Genomic DNA, 19205 nt, shown 5'->3' with positions numbered 1-19205 from the left:
CACTTCTGGGTGAAACTGGGTCGGATGGGGTGAGTCCAGGTGAACTGGGAGCTTCTTGTAAAAGAACATCGCTTCAGCTCACAGCCACTTCCTGCCACCCAGCACCGCCTTACACAATCACGAAGTGAGGCAAAAGTCACAAATCTGTGAGCTACAGCTTACCTGTAATTTAAATAAGGAAGCACTGCTTCCTATCTCAAATGACTTAGAGAGGGGAGGGACACCAAGGCAGCGCAAGCACCCACAGAAAGGCTTACAACAGTTCCAGCTGTGTTTTTATTTTCTCATTTAACATCACAAACAAAGGACAGCACACCTCACACTATTGCTTTTACTTGAAACTCAAATGCCTGATGCAAAAGAGACAGAAATTTAAGTTGCCCACCAGTACTTTCCCTGCTTAACTATTTGTCAGCACTTTAATAAGAACATAGAGCTACCGTACCAAACTTAATGTGGGTCTTAGTCCTACCTACACTACATGTAAAACCTTTTCCCAACAAAAACTGGAGGCAGAAAAAAAAAACCAACAACAACACAAGGCATGACATTTCTCAGAGTATTAACAGCTCACTCATCTCCATTTGACAGCTGCTTGTGTGGAGAGACTACTAACCGTGAACATGACACGAAGTCCCCAGCCACAGGATCTTCATGGATCATGGATTAGCACACACATCTGTCCTGAGGACTCAGCTGTGGTCCTCAGTCATGACCACTGGAGTCAGCACTATCACCCTCCCAGGAAAAGCACCCTCTTCGGGGCCATGATGCACCTCTGCTACAGAAATGAGCAGGGGCTTTTCACACCCAATTTAGGTTTTTTCCTTTGAGCAAAGCTTTTAATCAAAATTCCTTTCGTTGACTATTCTCAATGGACAGAATAAGAATGGCGATCAACACTGAAGGAAGAATGACTGCTTACATGTCATAGGAAAATACATACAAATTAAAGTAGCTACTAAAATAGAAAAGAAAAAACAGGGTAGGGATTTTTAAGAAAAAGATTCTGATTTTTGAACTGTAAATGTCACCAGCTTAAATTCAGATTTATGCCAGTTGGACTGCTACATTTATTTACAAAGAGTCTGGTCTAGGTTCAGACACCCAGTGTCTCCCATTTCTAGAAAGATCGTCTTTCACAGCATTTGACCTGGAGCTGCTATTGCTTACGCTGCCCCTGTCATTGGCAAACTCCCTTCGACCCTGCACACACAGAGATTCATCTCCACCCTGACTTCTACTGAAGCTAGAATAACCCCTGCCGCTCAATGCTGTGACTACCGTCACACTGCCATCTTACTAGTTCTAGACAGGTAAACATCTGCACATGGATTTCAAAACTACACACAGTTGTGACATCTCTGAAAGCAAAGGCTGCTGGCTGTGCTGTTCCCTTGCTGCATATGCCCAGCCTGTCAGCCAGAGGGTTCATGTTCCATTCTAATGGACAACTAGTGACAGTCAAATTCTGGAACTTAAGATCAGTTCACTTTATAACTACCTGAAATGGTTAATGATAAGTTTAATAAAAACAAACAATATCTGTAATGTACAAACAAAGGAGAATTTAAAGACTGTGACATTAACCAAACTATGACAATATGTTCTTAACATCACTAGAGGTTTTCTGCTTGGAAATGCTTAATTACTTAAAAATTTCCTCTTTCACACGTCAAATACTCTTTTTATTAAATATGCTGATAAAGAGTTAAATCAGTTCAAGATCAAAGCTATTGAAAAATTAAAAATTAAAATACAATGATAAGTATTTTTAGTGCAAAAGTTAAAGACTCACGCAGCTGCTTTCCATGGAAAGTTACCACTAAGCACAATGAACAATGACAGCGGACATGAGCTCCTTGCTAGGGTTTGCTACATAGTACATCATACAACCTGGATGGCAAAAGATGCCTCAAAAGTGAAATAAGATATTACCAGGGTTGAGAAAGTCCCCATATGAAGAAATCAATTATTAAGTTCCTATAATACTGAAAAGCTAAATCCTTTCTAGTGTTATAAAACAAACCTACTTTTAAAAGAAGTTCCATCTTCCTTAAGGAAAAACACTTTTAACCCATGCATTGTAATGCACGGGCTATGCAACACTGCAGCCACGGCTGTCCTGTGGGACGTCTGGACCACTCTCTTCGACCAGCATGAAGATAGGGGTTTGTCAAAAGACACAAACAAACTTATGGAAAGTACCAGACCTTTCTCTATCACATAAGCTAGTCTTTAAATACCTGATATTAAAACATGTGCAAAATATCACCATATTTTAACTTATGATATTGTGAACTTTTCCCCACAGGACTTAAGCACTGTTTCACAATCCAATAATATTTTCCTATCTTTAGACTCTTTTAATTTTTCTCTGAAAACAAATCTCTAAAACATGCCAAGAGGAAACCATCCCATCAGAATCGTATCGCGTCTGATCCTCCACAGTACTTGCCACCCTCCTGAGCTTTGGGGGAATAAAGCTATACAAAAGCACAGTCATGGTCCAGGCTATGGCACCCCACAGCCTGTTGACCAGGTCCCTACATCATTACCCAGAAACACCAGAGTCAATGCAAGACCAAGCAAAAACGAACAGCAAGTCAAACACGCCAATGATAGAGACCAGATATTTCGTGAAAGCTCTCAGTTTTCTCCCTGTGTGGTTTTCAAAGATAGTTTTATCTTAAAAGAAACCATGTTTCCAAAGTCAGGATTTTCTTAGTAGATGCACCTCCTCTCTAACACAGAGGCCGAGTGCCTCCTGGGAAGCTCTGAGGAAGGCTCTTTATGCAGCTGATAAAAGCAAATACCGAGCAAGAGCAAATGCCTGGAACTCTTGAAATAAGACCTCCAAAGCGTGCTATGTGTAAATAAAAACCGAGTCACCCAGGCTGCCATTCTCTCATTTTCTATCATGTTCAGTTGTCAGAGAAATTCAGAAGGAAGCCGTGATTCTTCGCCCTCTCTGATAGAACCATGCTCCCCCTGCTCTAAGGCAGGGACACCCTGACAAGTGCTGGGGACACAAAGGAAGCCTTAGAGCTCACACGATGCCCATCTGCTAGAAATAAAAAAGACAATGCACATTTAAAAGCCATTTCCAGACTGAAAAATCATCTTGAAGAGTTTTAAAGTTTTGAAAAGGACACCAGCTTGAGAGCTACAACACATAAAAATGAGATTCGTGCACATTTTAGTCAACTGGCTAAATATAAATATACCTGATTTATACTTTTACACTAACAGGCTAAGTCCCAAGTTCCAAACTGTAGTTCATGTGACTCCAGAAGGGCTCTTTGGAAGGGCGCAAACCTGTGGAGAACAGTGTATAAACAACTGTAAACATACACTGATTGTCCACTAGCTTTTTAAATAGAGTTCTGAAGAATTCTGTAGGAAATTATATATAAGAGTGTAGTTGATCAGATAATTTCTATAACATATAAATTCTGCTGTGTGTGCAAAATGTGGTAGAAAGAGAAGATGCTATGTCTGTCTCATGTTTTCAGAGTGAGTACAGTGTTGTAATCCATCAAGAGTCCTTTGATCTTCTCATGAAATTTCTCTCGGTACAAGTTGAAGTACATAATGCTTTCTGGTTCTTCTTCACGCCAAAACTTGTCAAATTCATAGACAAGGTAACCTGCAATTAAAAACCACACAAACATGTTATCCACAGGAACAAAATCCTACTTAGGCCATCTCATCTTCAGAAAGCATGCATCCACCTTGCCAGTGAGATGGCTCAGTGATGCCGCAAGCCAGGCATCCTGAATTCAGATCTTAAACAGTAAGAGGTGAAGCATAAACTCTGGACTTCACAGGCAATGGGTTGAGAGCGGCCGCTGTCCAGGCAGAGCTAGTACTGACTATTCCCAATACTCACAGTAAAACTGCTGAAAGTGCTCCATGGTTGGCATCCCAGGAACAAAGTTGTAGAGATGCAGCTTCAGGGCTTCGCTCTTCAGTAGGCTATAAGCCATCTCTGTGAGATTGATTCCAACTATTGCATAAGAATACCTGTGTCAGAAACATCACCAGTTACACAGCTAGCCGGCAACCCGCAGCGAGCTTACAGAGCGGAAAGAACTGAGTCGCTCAAACAGTGCTGCTGCTCGCCTGACGCAGGACGCACTTTGCAATAATCTCTCTATACTTAGGTAGGCAGAAAGATCCAAAGTGTTTGCTTCTTGAAGGCTGTTAATTTTCTGGATAGAAGTTAAGAAGTAAAAATAAATTTTTTTCCTACAATACAACATCTAAAGACAATAAAGAGAGGGAAATCTACATTTACCAAGCTTTATTATTCTAATTATTAAGTATAAAACAATATAAAGCTAAGAACAATTTGCATTTCCTTTACCATTTTCTACTACTTTAAAATAATTTTTGGTGGGGAGGGGTTTTCGAGACAGGGTTTCTCTGTAGCTTTGGAGCCTGTCCTGGAACTAGCTCTTGTAGACCAGGCTGGCCTCGAACTCAGAGATCCGCCTGCCTCTGCCTCCCGAGTGCTGGGATAAAAGGTGTGAGCCACCACTGCCCCTAAAATAATTTTTGAAAAAAAATTGAGCCACCATCTTTGTTTTATAAATTATATCATATGATACAATTTACTGGAATACATAGAACATTTTTGGTCATTTTTCTTTAAAATAGTTTATAATATCATTTCTACAGTTATCACTCATTAAAATGACATCATTTTAAGACATATTTTGAAATACCTTCAGATTTATATAGACATTTTCATTGCAAGAGTCTAGCTGCTTTAATGTCTGTCCAGCTTACCCTAATTTGGGGTGATTGGAACGGGAAAGAATCTGGTGTGCTTCGCTGGTGTAATTCTCACTGAAATACCTGAACAAGAAAGACCATGAAATGAAAACGTCACACTCCTGAGTAGTATAAAAAGCTCAGCACAAGCAAATGCTACCACCTGAACAACAGCCTCGCTCCCACAGCCACCCCCCTTCAGGCCCCCTCAATGGCTCACAGAGGTGTCAGAGTCCAAATTTAATCCTAAGGAATCAGGTCTCTGAATAAGGAACACAGGTAGATGGCTCTTGGCAAGACTATCTTAACAGAGAACTCAGCTACAAAGGGATTTCCTATTTACTTACAAAAGAAAAAGTCCTCGTTTTGAAACTTGCTAATTTCTGGCTTGACATTACTCAGAGGGCACCTGCTGGGCCGCCCCATCACTGTCTCCTCTGCCACGGCTGGAGTGTGCATTTCCAACCCACTGCTTACAAGCAGACATCACAGTCGTGAGTCCTGCCATCTTCACATCAGTTCAGTGAAGAGCCCTGTCCTCCATCTAGAGGTCTGAGACCCCTCAACACAGTCAAGAGTCAGATTTTAAATGACTAAAGCCCCAGGCTCAGAGGGAGGTGGGAAAGTTGCTCATCTTCCTTAAAGGTTATTGTCTGATTTATCCTAAGGAAGAAGAATTATATAGAACTTTTAAGATTTTAGACATTACCAAAACATACATGCTTTTATAATTTAAAATAGTATACATCTTGAAGTCTCATTAGGACCTGTCTTCCCCCAACAGCTTTATCCATATTGGCCTAAATATTTTTTCTCAGTATTAACTTAGTTTAGTTCAATTTCAGATTTTTTTCACAGTAAGAACTATCCAAAAAGCCAGGTGGTGATGCTGCATGCCTTAAATCCCAGTACTCTGGAGAGGCAGGCAGAACTCATTGAGTTCGAGGCAAGCCTGTTTTACAGAGCAAGTTCCAGGATAGCCAGGCCTATACAGAGAAACCATCTCTCAAAAGTAAAAAAACAAAGAAATTATTGGCTTCTCATTCTCTAAATGATTTATAGTGTATAAATCATAATTCACAGGTAAACTGAAAGACTGCAGTCTAAACACCTGCAGAAGACCTCTATCCCAACCTTCCTAATGTTGCAACCCTTTAACAGTTCCTAGTGTTGTGGTGACTCCAACCACAAAGTTATTTTGTTGCTGATCTATAGCTGTAACTTTGCTACTGTTATGAATCATAATGTAACTTTCCACACAGGGGCCCTGACCCACACGTTGAGAACCACTGGTAAAAGAGCTCCGTCTCCCAGTGTACTAGAATAGTGCTGGCTATCAGCTGTGACTTAGAGTGTGTATTTTAGGATGCCATGTGCATTGGCTAAGTACTAAGGGAAAAGGCAAGTTGTTACAGCCATGATAAGTGGCCCGGGTCTAGGTCAACTGCCAGGCATAGTGAGGGGCATGCCATCTAACCTGATTCTGTTTTCCCAAATGAAGTCAGAGCCACACAGTGGAAACAGGAGGGCAGAAACAGAAAGGAGGAGGAAGGCACTGCAAACGCTGGTGAGTCATCACGGACGCAGGTGCGCACAGGGGATGTGCGGATGCACATGTGTGCGCGCTATGTTTCTGGTTGTTATCAGCACCCTAGCAAACACGTGCACTACAGTTATAAAACAACAGGTCCGCTCTCAGTAGATTTAAAAGAGACTGGAAATAACACGGAATTGCATTCACCCAAGGAAAGGAAACTTATTTCACTTACACAAGATTGATCAGTCCGAGTATGCCCATGCCTCTGAAGTCTGTTTTGGGGTCATCACCTTGGAAACCAATGTCCACCCACTGCTTGGAGATCCGGGCCTTCAACTTTTTCGTAGGCATCAGAAGACTCCAAAGCTGTGCAAACATGTTTTTGTGTTACAAATGATAATGATGTTCCTGGTTTACTGAGACATTTTCCTTTTCTTAGCTTAAGTAACTCATAATTGAATACTTTGAGCTCAATAACTTTTAGACAAATTCTAAGACCAACAAGGGATGTATTAAAAACATAGTGTATTTATGTTTTTAACATAACATAGTCTATTCCAACCAGAAAGACTGTTGTAAAGAATCATTTCTTTAAATCAAAACCACAAAACTCTGGAGCAATAGCCTGTCTATGTTTACACACACACACACACACACACACACACGTATGTATGTATGTATGCATATATACACACATATATGTATGTATGTATATATATATATCTGAAATTATTGGCTTCCCATTCTCTATATGATAGTAGTCTATAAGTCATAATTCAAAATATATGGCAACATACTGATTAGTAAACAAATACATATGTAAGCTATATGTATACACACATACACACACACATATATATATGTATATTTAGTAGAATTAAATTGCTTAAGAGCAGTCTTGGATAAATGGACCCATAATTTGGCTTGAACAGGTTCTGCTGTAACATTGGGTAGTTAATCTTTAATTCAATAAAATAAAATAGGCCTAAGGGAAAGAACCATGAAGAAATAATGTTAATAAAACTCAAGAGAAAAGTGTATGTATGTGTGTACATGAGACTATTTCATAAAATTTATTTTTTTAAATGGCTTGGTTGTAAACAAGTAGAATCTTTAACACTAAGTTGTTATCAAGAGTTGTTGACTAACAACCTTTCCCTTCATTAGATATGAACAAAACAGTCAATGAAAAATAATTAAGAAAATTTAGTCAATTTCAAGATCCAATGTAAGTCATCAGACAAAACAGAATTGTAGACACTGATTAAAAAAGTGAAAGACTTGGCAAAACAAAATGCTTGCACCCCCGCCTCCATTTCATTGCCATAGGCACTGCTGGGTGACGGAAGAGTGTCCTTCACCTAAAAGGGTGTCAAGACTGGCCTTCCAGAATTCTGGCCCTTAAACTAAATTCAACGATTAGATTGGACTTTATCTTGCCCACTCTCTTACTAGCAACCCAGACAGCTCATTGACATCAACAAGGAATGTGACCATAGCATAAGGCTTTCAATGTATGAGCTGCAGTGTAAAATCACTACTACCCAATTCTTATTTGATGTTTGATTATGGAGAGGGCATCTTGCTATGTAGCCCAGGATAGTCTTGAACCCCCTTCCTCTTGCCTCAATCTCTAGAATTCTGCGATTATAGATACATGCCATCATATTCAGCTTTTAATACTCAAAATTCAATATCCATATTATGTATTTATGTAGCCTGAAGATTCTGATTTCAAAAGGTTAAGGTAGAAGTTTGGATCCCAAACGTAGACACTGACAAAAGCTGGTGAACATGCTTTTGGATTATACTTAAAAGTACTTCAATTCCAGTTTCCTTCCCAGGACTGCTGAGCTAAACTCGCAGTCAGCAACTGTCACTCCCCCCCAGAGCTGAACTGTACAAGGGACAGCCAGGGGGAAAGGGCCTGGGGCAGGGCACTAGGCCTGTGTCTGATCCCTTCAGGAAGGCAGGTGTTACACAGAAAGCATCTGAAATTAAGGTGAATGAAGATAAGAGTACTCATCTAGCATGCTTTAAATTACTTCAAATATAAGCTCAACCCACATAGTAACCCTTTATTAACCTCAAAATAATATCTAGTTTTATTTTAATTTTGCATTAAGGTAAAGTGTTTATTTACATTTTTCAAAAAAAGGTTTTTCTGTTTGTTTAGATTTATTTTCATTTTATGTTTATGAAGGTGTTCATGTGCACCATGTGTGTGCCTCATGCCTTCTGAGACCAGAAGACGGTGTCAGATCCCCTGGAGCTAGAGTTCCAGACGGTGCTGGGAATTGAACCCAGGTCCTCTGCAACAGCAGTAAGCGCTCTTTGATGCTGAGCCCAGGCCCCAGCCCCAGTTTTGCTTTGTTTAAGCATCTGATCTTACTTAGCTCTCCCCAATGTTACTTTCATAGGACTTTTGGTTTTGTGCACTAACTCCAAGTGCAATATATGCTAATGGGCTACGTGTGAGATCAAAGTGGAAGGGGAGACTGGGAGAGAAGGGTTTAAGCAGGGATGGGGAGCAGAGAGGAGAGGCAGGTAGGGAGGATCGATCAAAACTAAGCACACCACACAAAGTGCCAGGAAATCTCTAATGAAAAGAGGGAGTGAAGCAGAGAGGATGAGGGAGAGGCGAGGGGAGGGAGAAAGGAAGAAGGGGAAAGGAAGACCAAAAGTATGAAAGAAGGCAAGCGTATCGAGAAGCGCCCTTCAGCCCTCCTGAAGGCAGTGAGAACTGGAACACCAGATGAGCAGGAGGCAGCTCCCCCCAAGCTCCAGGACTTTAGCACCAGCAGCAGGCCAGCCCATCCCCACAGGAAGAGCCAGACTGGATGGGCTACAGCACTCTCTCTACGGCAGCCTTTACACAGTGGTCACTGCCTGCACACCTACACACCAGGAGCAGGGACAGGAAGCTCTCTCCTTTCTTACAGTTGCAGTCTACTGTGGCAGTTTTGCTGACTGATGCCCCAGTGCAGCGCAAAAGAGGCATCTACTTTCATAGTTTCTGTGCTCAACCTCCACAACAAATTAGATAAACGGAAGCTCTGGGGCCCAGGCACCCCTGCCTGGAGGCGGAAGAGACCCCCTTTTATGAGTGGATAACTTATCTTAGAAGCACTATTTACTTGAATATATTCTAAAAGATGCTTATCAAGTAAGAGTTATTGATCAGAGAGCTGGAGACATGGCTCAGTGGTTAAGAGCTGGCTGTTCTTCCAAAGGACCTGGGTTCATTTCCCAGCATCCACTTGGCAGCTGACAACTGTCTGTACCTCCTGTCCCAGGAGATCCAACAAACACACAAACACACATGCAAAACACCAGTGTACATGAAATAAAAAAATATTTTAAAAAAGTTACTGATCAACAAACTTTCTCTATCAATGAAATGTAACACACATTCTCCAAGAGGCAAACAAACAGGTGGGCTGAATGAGCTTCTAGAACCCACACAGTGCTCACAGCTGAAGCTGCCTGCCTGCCAGAACAGCCAGCGCTCACCTTGAGGAGCAATTTCTCGTGCTGCGCATTGCCAGAATCGTAGGGTTTTTTCCTCACATTTTCCACATCCTGGTAGAGCTGCTTATAGCCAGATATCTGCAGTAAGCACGTCCTCATGCACATCTGAAAACTGAAAGGATAACATTATTAGTTTACATCAAACCTCTTCTCACAACAAAGCAAGGCCTGTGGTTCACACATCCGAGAGTGACTCCACTACTCGCTCACACATCTCCTCTGAGCACTCCACCACACAGCAGCCAACTCAGAAGTGTACACAGGACAACCCACCCCAGTCCCCCTGAGCAGGGCTCGCAGGCTACAGAGCCCCATGCCGTCACAGAGGGAGCAGCGCACCTGGTGTCTTTCTCCCGGCAGATCTTCTTCTCCTTCATTATGTCCGCTACACATCTGTCCAGCTCACTCTCGGCAACTCGTGTGGCTCTCTGGAGGACCTAGGTATCGAGACACAGCTGAATGAGAGAAGTCCCCAAGAGTTGACGTAGAAGTCTGTTTTGAGACATTTAATCAGCCTTACCAGAACATATTAAAATGCAAAAAGAAACCACACTTCCTTCAGATCTCCGAGAGCTGGAATCATGCATACATTTACGGTTTTCTAAAAGCCTCCTAGTCACACTTATAAAAGAAACCCTAATTAAACTCTGTGGGTAAAAGAAAAATAAGTCATGAAAATGGGAAGAATATGGTTATGAACTATTACATATTTATGAAATTGTCAAAAAAGATGCAGTTTTAAAATTAATATTAAAGAGGAGCAGCAACAGGCTCTAAGAGCTGTCTTCCTGTCCAAGCCTGGCCTCCCCTCCCGGCATCCAGTTCTCTAACACGCTTGCTGGCAGCTTCTTTTCCCACCAAATACTGTGTCAACATATTAAAAAGGTAGCTGTTTGGTGGGATCTGCGTCTGGTCTGCCTGATAATTTCCTTGTCTAGAAAACCCTGTTAGGTCCTTTAAATCTGGCTCTCTTAGAGGACCATTTGAGCTACCCCAGCCCCTCCCTCTATTTCTGCATAGGTCTGCAGATGAGCTTGTCAGTTTCTTCAAAACATACTCAATGAGATTCTAATTAAAATTTTGCAAACTTTCCGGATGGTGGAGGCACACGCCTTTAATCCCAGTACTTGCGAGGCAGAGGCAGGGGGAATCTCTGTGAGTTCAAGGCAGCCTGATCTACACACTGAGTTCTAGGACAGGCTCCAGAGCTACACACAGAAACCCTGTCTTGAAAAACAAAATAAAACAAACAAACAAAAAATAAATAACTTCACAGACTCATAGTCAATTTGAAACTTACATTTTAACAATAATGAGTCTTTTAATTGATGAATACCAGGCTTCATTTTATTCTCTTTTTTCTCAACAATTTCTCCACAAGCTTTAGGGCTGAAGACAGTGTTTTACTAAACTCCCTAGTGTCTGCACTTCTGGCTCTGTGGTAGGTAGCACTGCTCTCTCATGATCCAGAAGCTCACTGCTAGCAGACAGCAGTACGCTACCTGCTGCCAGACTGTTCGGTTTGTTTGTTAGTACACAGCTGCAGCCTCTGAGGACTCCAGGGTTGTCCACATTCTCAGACTACACTTCTGCTAATAGTTCTTTCCGGTCAACTACTTCTTGGTTTGTTTCTGATTGGCTGTGGTTCCCAGGATTTTCAGTGCAATGATGCTGAGCAGAAGCCGAGAAACACAAGGCATCTGTCATGCTTCTACCCCATGTGACAAAGCATTCACTGTCGGAAAGTTTTCTGTGCCAGCTGCAGACTGTTCACTGGCCTTCAGCAGATTGAAGGAGCTTTTGCTCTTCTAGGTGGGTGTTTTTAATCATGATCAGATTTTTTAGTATCTATCAAAATGATCATATTTTTTTCTGACTGTTAGTGTGGTAATAAATTATACTCACTGATTTTAAACTTCAATCATAATCTATTATCCTTGCTGATGTTCTGTAAGAATTCTTGTATTACATTAATAAAGGGTACAGAGTTGTACTTTTTATTTATATGTCTTTATTTGGTTCTAGTCTGTCCTCAAAAAAATAAAAAATGCTTCTTTCACTTCTACATCCAAAGACTTTCTGTTAACAGTGGCACTGTTTCTTCTTTCCATAAATTTTGGTGACAATGAATTAGGCCAGGCAGGAGAGAAGGCTCAATGGTTAAGGGCACTAGCTGCTCTTGTAGAAGACCTGGGTTTCGTTACCAGCATCTACATAGTGACTCACAACCATCTGTAACTCCAGCTCCAGGAGATCTGACACCTTTCTGACCATCGTGGGCCCCAAGTATGTACATGATGCACTAGCATGCATACACGCAAACACTCATAAAATAAAAATACAAAGGCTCGAATATCTTTTAAAAGAGAATGAATTAGGCCAATGCTGGAGATTTTTTAAAACATTTTAAATTGGAGATTTCTTTTTTTTTTTAATATATGGCCACCTAGGTTTTTTGTTTATTTTCATATTAGTTGATAAACTTTGTTTTCTATGAACTTTTTCCATTGCATCTAAGCTACAGAATTTATTAGCATGAAGTCACTCACAGAACTTTGGAATCTAGGCTAGGGTGATATCTTGTGTACACACTGGGCATCTTGGTCTTCTCTCATACTTGGTCAGTTGTAGAGGTTATTGATATTATTAATCTTTTTTAAAAATCAGTTTCTGAGCTTGTTGGTAGTCTACTTTTGTGTGTTTCATTATTTCATTGCGTTTCTGCCTTATTTGTAAGTTCCTCAGCTTACTCTGGACTTAGTATCTTCTTAGGTCTCTAAAGGTACAAATACAGATAATTAGTTCAGGTCTTTAAAATTTGTTTTGGTAAGCTAAACAAATGTTGGTTATGGTCTGATTTTCTTTCTCTGTTTCTGACAAAATTCTTTAACCAATGAAATCAATACAATGCTTACACTCCAGATACAGAAATTTTTCATATTTTAGCAGCCATAGGAAATAATTTATAAGCAGTCCCTAGTCTGTAACTGAGTAAGTGAGGCTTAATTTTTAACAATCAAAGAAGTTTCAACTGTCAAACAATTTACAATAAAACACAGCCATTCTCTGAGATCACTCTGGGGATACGTCTTATAGAATAAACTGCTGTTATTCATCACAAGCATTGGGAATGCAAAGCATTTAAATACATTTAAATTTAAATGTTTCATGGATGCTTGTCCACTGGTTTAATTATATCATCCTCAATATTATCAAGATGTATTTTCTTATGCTGCCTTCATATGAATGCCTCTAGTTGTAAAACCCTCACATGGTACTGATGAGAGACAAGCCAACTGTACAAAGGCCAACAAGTAGGAGTCAATAAAACCAGAGTTTCTGTCCGGATTTCTCCTCATGGAGCTGCTGAACCTGTCCTAACAGCTCTGAGAGATGATGTGTTTATCTATGTAAGTTGTTCTCACACAGTTCACTTGTGAGACTGTACCGAAACTAGTAAGCACCCACTTGAGCGGCTAATCTCCCGAGAGAAGCATTGCACTTGCAGAATCTACCACCCTTCTGTTCCAGTGTGAGTCAGCAACTCTTCTCAACACTCGCAGACTGAGTCATGTCCATGTGCTTACTATGATTCACAATTTACAATGGAACCAAACACAAACAGATACCGCTATCTAAAGCAGGTGCACAAACAGGTGACTGAACTAACAATGTAGAAACAGTACTTAATCTTACTGTGAGCAATCTCTATGCGTTTTCCACCTCTTCTGTCACTGTTAATGCTGCCATCGTCCTTAACAGCGTCAAATAATGACCTGCGTGCCCCTATGTTTGTCTCTGCTACTCCAGTAACTCTCAAACACAGAACACCATGATCTGATTAACACCAGCATCAAACGCTGCGGCTCACACGTGGCAGACTGGCGTACTGGTCCTGACTTTGCAACACTGCGACTCAATTAGGCAACCACTTGCCTGCCTTAGCTTCACAGAGTCAGACTGCGCCTGCGGACTCTTGCTTTGTGCTTGACCCTCAGGTAAACCCGGGAATGCAGAAGAGAGGACACGGTTTGTCAGTGAGTCGCTGAGACCACTCCCTCTGCCAACACTGAATCCCACACCTGGGCCTATAGTGGACAAGTGGAACACACCTGAGACTGTGACACCACCATGACAGAGGGGCTGTGCAGCTGGACCACATGTACATGAGCACACATGTGTAACCGTGCTTTATGCTCCTGCAGCTTTACGTTTGTTTCTTATGTGGCAAAAGCTGACAGCTACATGGCATATGTCGGGACTCACTTTGGGTCAAAAAGTAAACATGCAAGGTTTGCTCCAGCCAGAATCGCTTTGCTACCCTAAGGACACAGTGATGGGAGGGCTTCCCTAAGATACTGGTCTCCAAAAGCTACCAACTGCTACTGCAAAAGAAAGAGGCAAAGCCTCAGAAAAGGACACAGTTGAAATACTCAAAACACAGAAAGTACTTTGAAAACAGAATTGCTACTTCTAAAATGAGAAAGCTTAACTCACAGTTTCTCATAGCAAGGACAGTAAATATAAGTGTTCTTTTTAAAGAAAAAATATGCCTATGTTAAGATTTGTAGAATTAGCATTTTAATATGCCCTTACCTTACTCTTGGAATATGTCAAGGAGTTTTCTGAAATTAAAAAAAAAAAGTTACCACTTAAATATATTTTCTGCATTAGACCAAAATCAAATAGTAAAAATATAAAAGCAATGATAAGTCACTCTCACAGTTTAAGACACAATTTCCACATGAACAACACAGTAATCATCTCAAGATGATGACCAAGAGGAAGGTAGAACGATCTCCCCTTCCCCAGAATGTCCTGTTTCTATGCGGACCGCCATAGTGAGCGTGTCTGCCCACAGCTCAGACCTCAGAACTTCATCTGAAGACGGCATTCGCCACTACTTTCTCTCCATTGCCAGCCCGAGCGAGTGGCCAGCAACGGAACAGCACAGGAACAAAGGAGCAGAGGCCGGACGGCCTCGCCACCTTCCCTGGACCAAGCAAAGGGCAAACAGCCTCTCTCTGTAGTCCTGGCCTTTGTGCCAAGAATGACAAGAATATCTGTGTTGGTCTGTTAAAAAAAAAGTTTCTGGTACACTGAGAACGCTCTCCTTTTAGGAATTTTAAGAAAAATGCTTTTTGCCTCAAAGTAAAGACCTGAATATGCTCTTCCCAAATATTATAAAGTGCCAACCAGTGCAGCCCAAAGAGACCTATATCAAGAAGTGTGTGGGTCTTCTGAGCAGGCAAGAGTGAAAATCAAAGAGTGTACACTAACCTTCCATCAGCCAGTGGCCATGAAACGCTCCTGCCATTCTTCCAGGGCCACCCTGGGTACAGGGTCCACTGCCCATGCCTCACCTTGGCCCTAAGGGTAATGATTCCTCATTTGAGGCATTCTTGATCAACACAAAATAGGAACTGGTTAATTCTCGACTTTCCACTTAACACAGCAACATTTTCTGTGGCTTTGCCCAGGTCTTTCTTACTACACCTAAAGTGACTTCAAACCACATTTCTCAACCATCTGAGTTTGAAGTCAGAGCAATACTTTCAATTAAATGTTGAAAAACTGTCATTCAGCAGGAAAATAACACAAGCCAAAATAAGCCCGTGTATGTATGTATGTATGTATGTATATATATCACATATAAAATTTCCACAGCTACATCAATTAGAAATTTAATTTATATTACTATATTTTATTACTATAACTTAACAGATCCAAAATATTATCACTTCAACATCATACAAATACAGTTATGACATCTTTACAATTTTTTATATGACTCTGAGATCCAGTGTGTACCTTATGGGGACAGCACAACTCAGTTGACAGCATGCACACTCCAAGTGCGCAGTAGCCATGTGGCCATCTAGCACTATGGGACTGGATCAGGTCCAGTGCTCAGTAGCCATGTGGCCATCTCTACAAGCCTGGCCCTGGCAGGTTCGAGTAACCTTTTCTAGGCCCAAGGAGCAGTCTGCCCACTCATGAATAAGAGTAGGATGTGAGAAGACTGAGGCCACAAAGTAAGAAAAGATACTGATTCTTTTCATCATATATTTGTGTAAAAATTTCAAATGGAAGAAAGCATAATCTTCCAGTAAACGACTGCAAGTATAATCTGAAGAATAGCTGATACTTTTTTGCTTGCTAGCTTGCTTGGTTTTTCAAGACAGGTCCTCTCTGTGTAGCCCTGGCTGTCCTGGAACTCACTCTGTAGACCAGGCTGGCCTCGAACTCACAGAGATCCTCCTGATCTACCTCTTGTGAGCTAGGATTAAAGGTATGCTCCACCACTGCTAGGCTGATACATTTTTAATAAACCCAAATTATTTCTTCCTTGGGTAGCTATAAAAAGTTTTTCATATACAATCATTCAGTGTTCAGTAGCACAGTTAAAAGGACTCGAGGACCACAAAGCTTAAGAAACTCAGTTGCGATGATTTAATTAGAAAACACAAGTACATTACCACCGGGAAGACAGAGGGCATTCAATTGTATTTTTATTAACAGTGAATTTCCGGTTTTTGAATAGCATTACCTATCCTGTACGTCCTCTGTGCGCCGCCATAGGTGTCAAAAATTCGCTGCAGTTCACACTTCCCAGTCATCTGTCGCAAGACCCATTTCATCCAGAACCGGAAAAAGTGCCCATAGAAGAACTCCCACAGAGAAATAAACATGTTGTCCTGGCGGATAGAAGAACACAAGCTTAACGCCTTTAAACTGGGATTTTTAAAACTGAAAAACAAATTAAGCTGATCCAACTCCCCAAATCCCAAAAAATAACAAAATCTTTTATTCCATTGTGTCTTATTTTGTGACTGTTTAATCAGTCAGGCAAGGAAACAATAAACAGCATAAATCAAATACTAACTAAATGGCCAATTTATCTCTAGGCCAAATGTTCACTTTTGTAAAAATTGTAAAAAACTAGGGAAAAAGCTGGCCAAATTATTTAATGGCTTAAAAGAACAATAACTACCCTACATTTTTACCAAATAATAGTATTTCGCATTTTGGATTCCTACTTCCGTTTTTCATCCCTTCAAACTTGGAACTAAACAGTTTTGAGAATAAAAAGACCAACCGAGAAACAATTTCAAATCAACCACATATCACATGTGGCTTCCCCAAGAATGAGCTCTTCTTGCCAGGGTGCAGAGCGTGTTCCAGCTGTCTAGGTCAGCTGACGCCAGCAAAGGAGAACACTACAAGTGGCTTACAAACTGAAGCATACAGGCTGAAAACCGAGCAGATGGCATCCTGACGAACTCATGATTTTTTCCAGTCAATAGATGAAGGGCAGAAATGCCAAAAAAGTTTTTTGTTTTGTTATAAATCCCGCAAAACCTACACACTTGATACAACTGGATCTTAGAAGAAAACTCTTCGAGTGCTAAACGAAGGGGAGGAGGGATGCCGGGGACCGAAAGGAAACTGCTCCTCGCCTGCCTTCCGGGCCTGGGATTCGCAGACACACCCTCTCTGCGCCGGGGCCCGAGGAGCTGTCAAATTCGAAATCCCCGCAGGCCAGGGCACTGGGTGCCGGTGCCAGACGCGCGGATCTGGGTCTTTAAAATGAGGCATCCCGTCCGCGCTCGTCCGGACGGAGGCGGCAGAAGTGCCAGGCACCGACAGGCCGTCCGGGCGCGGGCCCGGGGAAGCCGTGCGCGAGCCCCGTGGGGACCGCGCCGTCCCGCCCCTCTCGCGCGCGGGAACGCTGCACAAAGCCCCGACGGCCCCGGCACCCTGCGGTGACCACGGGACCCCCGCGAGGCTTGCGCGGCCGCACGCCAGCAACGCAGGGTGAGAGAAGATTAAAACAGCAGCCACCTCACAGGAGCGGGAGAACTAGGAAAAGCTGGCACTGCCTCGGTTTCCGCCAGCTGCAAACACCGGCAACGGAAACGACGCTCTACGCCGAGCGCTCCCCGCAAACACCGCGACCCGGAAGTCGGCACCGGAGGCCGGGGCGGGGGACGGGAGAAGGCGGTGCCGAGCTCCTAGCCCCGCCTCCTTATCCTCCTCCGATTGGCCTGCGCTCCCGCCTATCGGTGGCGCGGAAGGCGGGCCTGCCGGCTGGTGCGCCGGACGCCGGACGGTTCCCCTGGCAACGGGGGGCGGGCTGCCACGCCCAGTGTCAACGTGGTCCCCCGTGGACGCGGCCTGGAAACTTTGCTCCCGGGTTTCAAAGACTATTCTGCCTCGGGTGTGACAACAGCACTTTCACCTACATTTCCTAATCTGCGAAGTGATTATTCCCCCTCTTTATGAGAAACAAAGGAAACTTGGCTCGACGGGACTTTATGGATGACGCAAAGGAATTTGGGTGGCAATGAGAAGTTGCAAAGTTTGGACTTTTTTCTTCTGAAGAAGAACATTGAACGATTAACTTATCAAAGTTATTTTATTCGTTTCTCACTCATTTATTATTATTCATTTCTTAATTATTGTTTCTACTGGAGGAACAATTTGTACACATTTTTAAAACCTCAAAAGGTACAGTTGATTAGCTGTACTAATACTGTGCTAGGCCGCCTTCTACAAGGGGCTACACACAAAACCAACCTGCAAAGACATAGTATGGGGTGAAGCTGCTGGCTACTAGGGAGATTAGGGAAAGGGGATTAGGGAGTGCCAGAAGGAGCTACGTACAGCGGAGTCAGCACAGTAAGAGTAAGCTTTATGGTAGGGAGCAAGGGACCACGCTGTGACCGCTTCAGGAGGAAGGCTGACCCACATGAGCAGTAAGTGTAGAGATGTTGGATTAGGAATGTATTAAATTCTGACGAAGCAGTGAGGGGTCAGAGGGTTGGATAAGGGCAAAGTGGAAAGAAGATCAAATACAAAAGATACCTTACGTTATAAATAAAATGAAACGGAAGAAATCCCTGAACTAGGCATGGTACTGCATGTCTGTGATCCCAGCCAGAAAGCAATGTAGGCAGGAAGATTGGGAAATCAAGGCCAACCGGGCAACACAAGATTCTGTCTCAAAAGGTAAATAACTAAAGAATCCTCCCACCCAGCCAAGATTCCTGGCTCCCTATTTCCCTTGCTCAGTTCCTTATACTTCCAGATATTCAAGCCAGTGTCTTGTCTGTGCCCCATTCATGTCCTTGTTAACTCAAATTAAGTGAGTAGTGCACACTTTGCCCCTACTCAACTATTTAGATTCTATTTGTAGAACAGAAATGCACAAAAGACCCATAAACCCCCATCTTTGTCCCAGTGGAAGTGAAATATTTTTGGTGGAGACCCTCTCCTTTCTGTCCCCAATCAAGTTCTTGTCCGGTCCTCCTCCCAGGATGGAGTGGGCAGGCAGCAAAGAGTACAAACAGGAGGC

The 19205-nt window shown here is 42.4% G+C and overlaps 1 protein-coding gene across 7 annotated transcripts; it reads right to left on the bottom strand.

Moving 5' to 3' along the window:
• Positions 1-258: 258 nt before the first annotated feature.
• Positions 259-17843, bottom strand: Elmod2 (ELMO domain containing 2). Of its 7 annotated transcripts, none has more exons than XM_048447510.3 (9): positions 17693-17843; positions 16398-16545; positions 14444-14472; positions 10187-10284; positions 9830-9959; positions 6549-6682; positions 4795-4863; positions 3893-4026; positions 259-3649 (listed from the first exon to the last, which is right to left on the bottom strand). In XM_048447510.3, the coding sequence occupies exons 2-9, from the start codon at positions 16537-16539 to the stop codon at positions 3504-3506; spliced, it is 882 nt and encodes a 293-aa protein (XP_048303467.1). In that variant the 5' UTR covers positions 16540-16545; positions 17693-17843; the 3' UTR covers positions 259-3503. The 7 variants fall into 7 exon arrangements, with proteins under 7 accessions (XP_048303467.1, XP_085538260.1, XP_048303469.1 ...); XM_085682134.2 differs by lacking the exon at positions 17693-17843 and adding an exon at positions 17336-17499; XM_048447512.3 differs by lacking the exon at positions 17693-17843 and adding an exon at positions 17214-17340.
• Positions 17844-19205: the final 1362 nt, after the last annotated feature.

The sequence above is a fragment of the Myodes glareolus genome, chromosome 22 (assembly GCF_982192425.1).
Source record: "Myodes glareolus chromosome 22, mMyoGla1.1, whole genome shotgun sequence".
NCBI lineage: Eukaryota > Metazoa > Chordata > Mammalia > Rodentia > Cricetidae > Myodes > Myodes glareolus.
This window is presented reverse-complemented; position numbering and strand designations above follow the sequence as displayed.

What these genes read in the sequence shown, in the direction of transcription:
- Elmod2 (XM_085682134.2), bottom strand. Translation starts at nt 17,446, where the DNA reads ATGCCTCATTTTAAAGACCCAGATCCGCGCGTCTGGCACCGGCACCCA. An exon ending in TCCAATCACCCCAAATTAGG is followed by an intron (nt 4,027 to 4,794) that starts GTAAGCTGGACA and finishes TTTCTGACACAG; the next exon opens with GTATTCTTATGCAATAGTTG. An exon ending in GCACTTTCAGCAGTTTTACT is followed by an intron (nt 3,650 to 3,892) that starts GTGAGTATTGGG and finishes TTTTAATTGCAG; the next exon opens with GTTACCTTGTCTATGAATTT.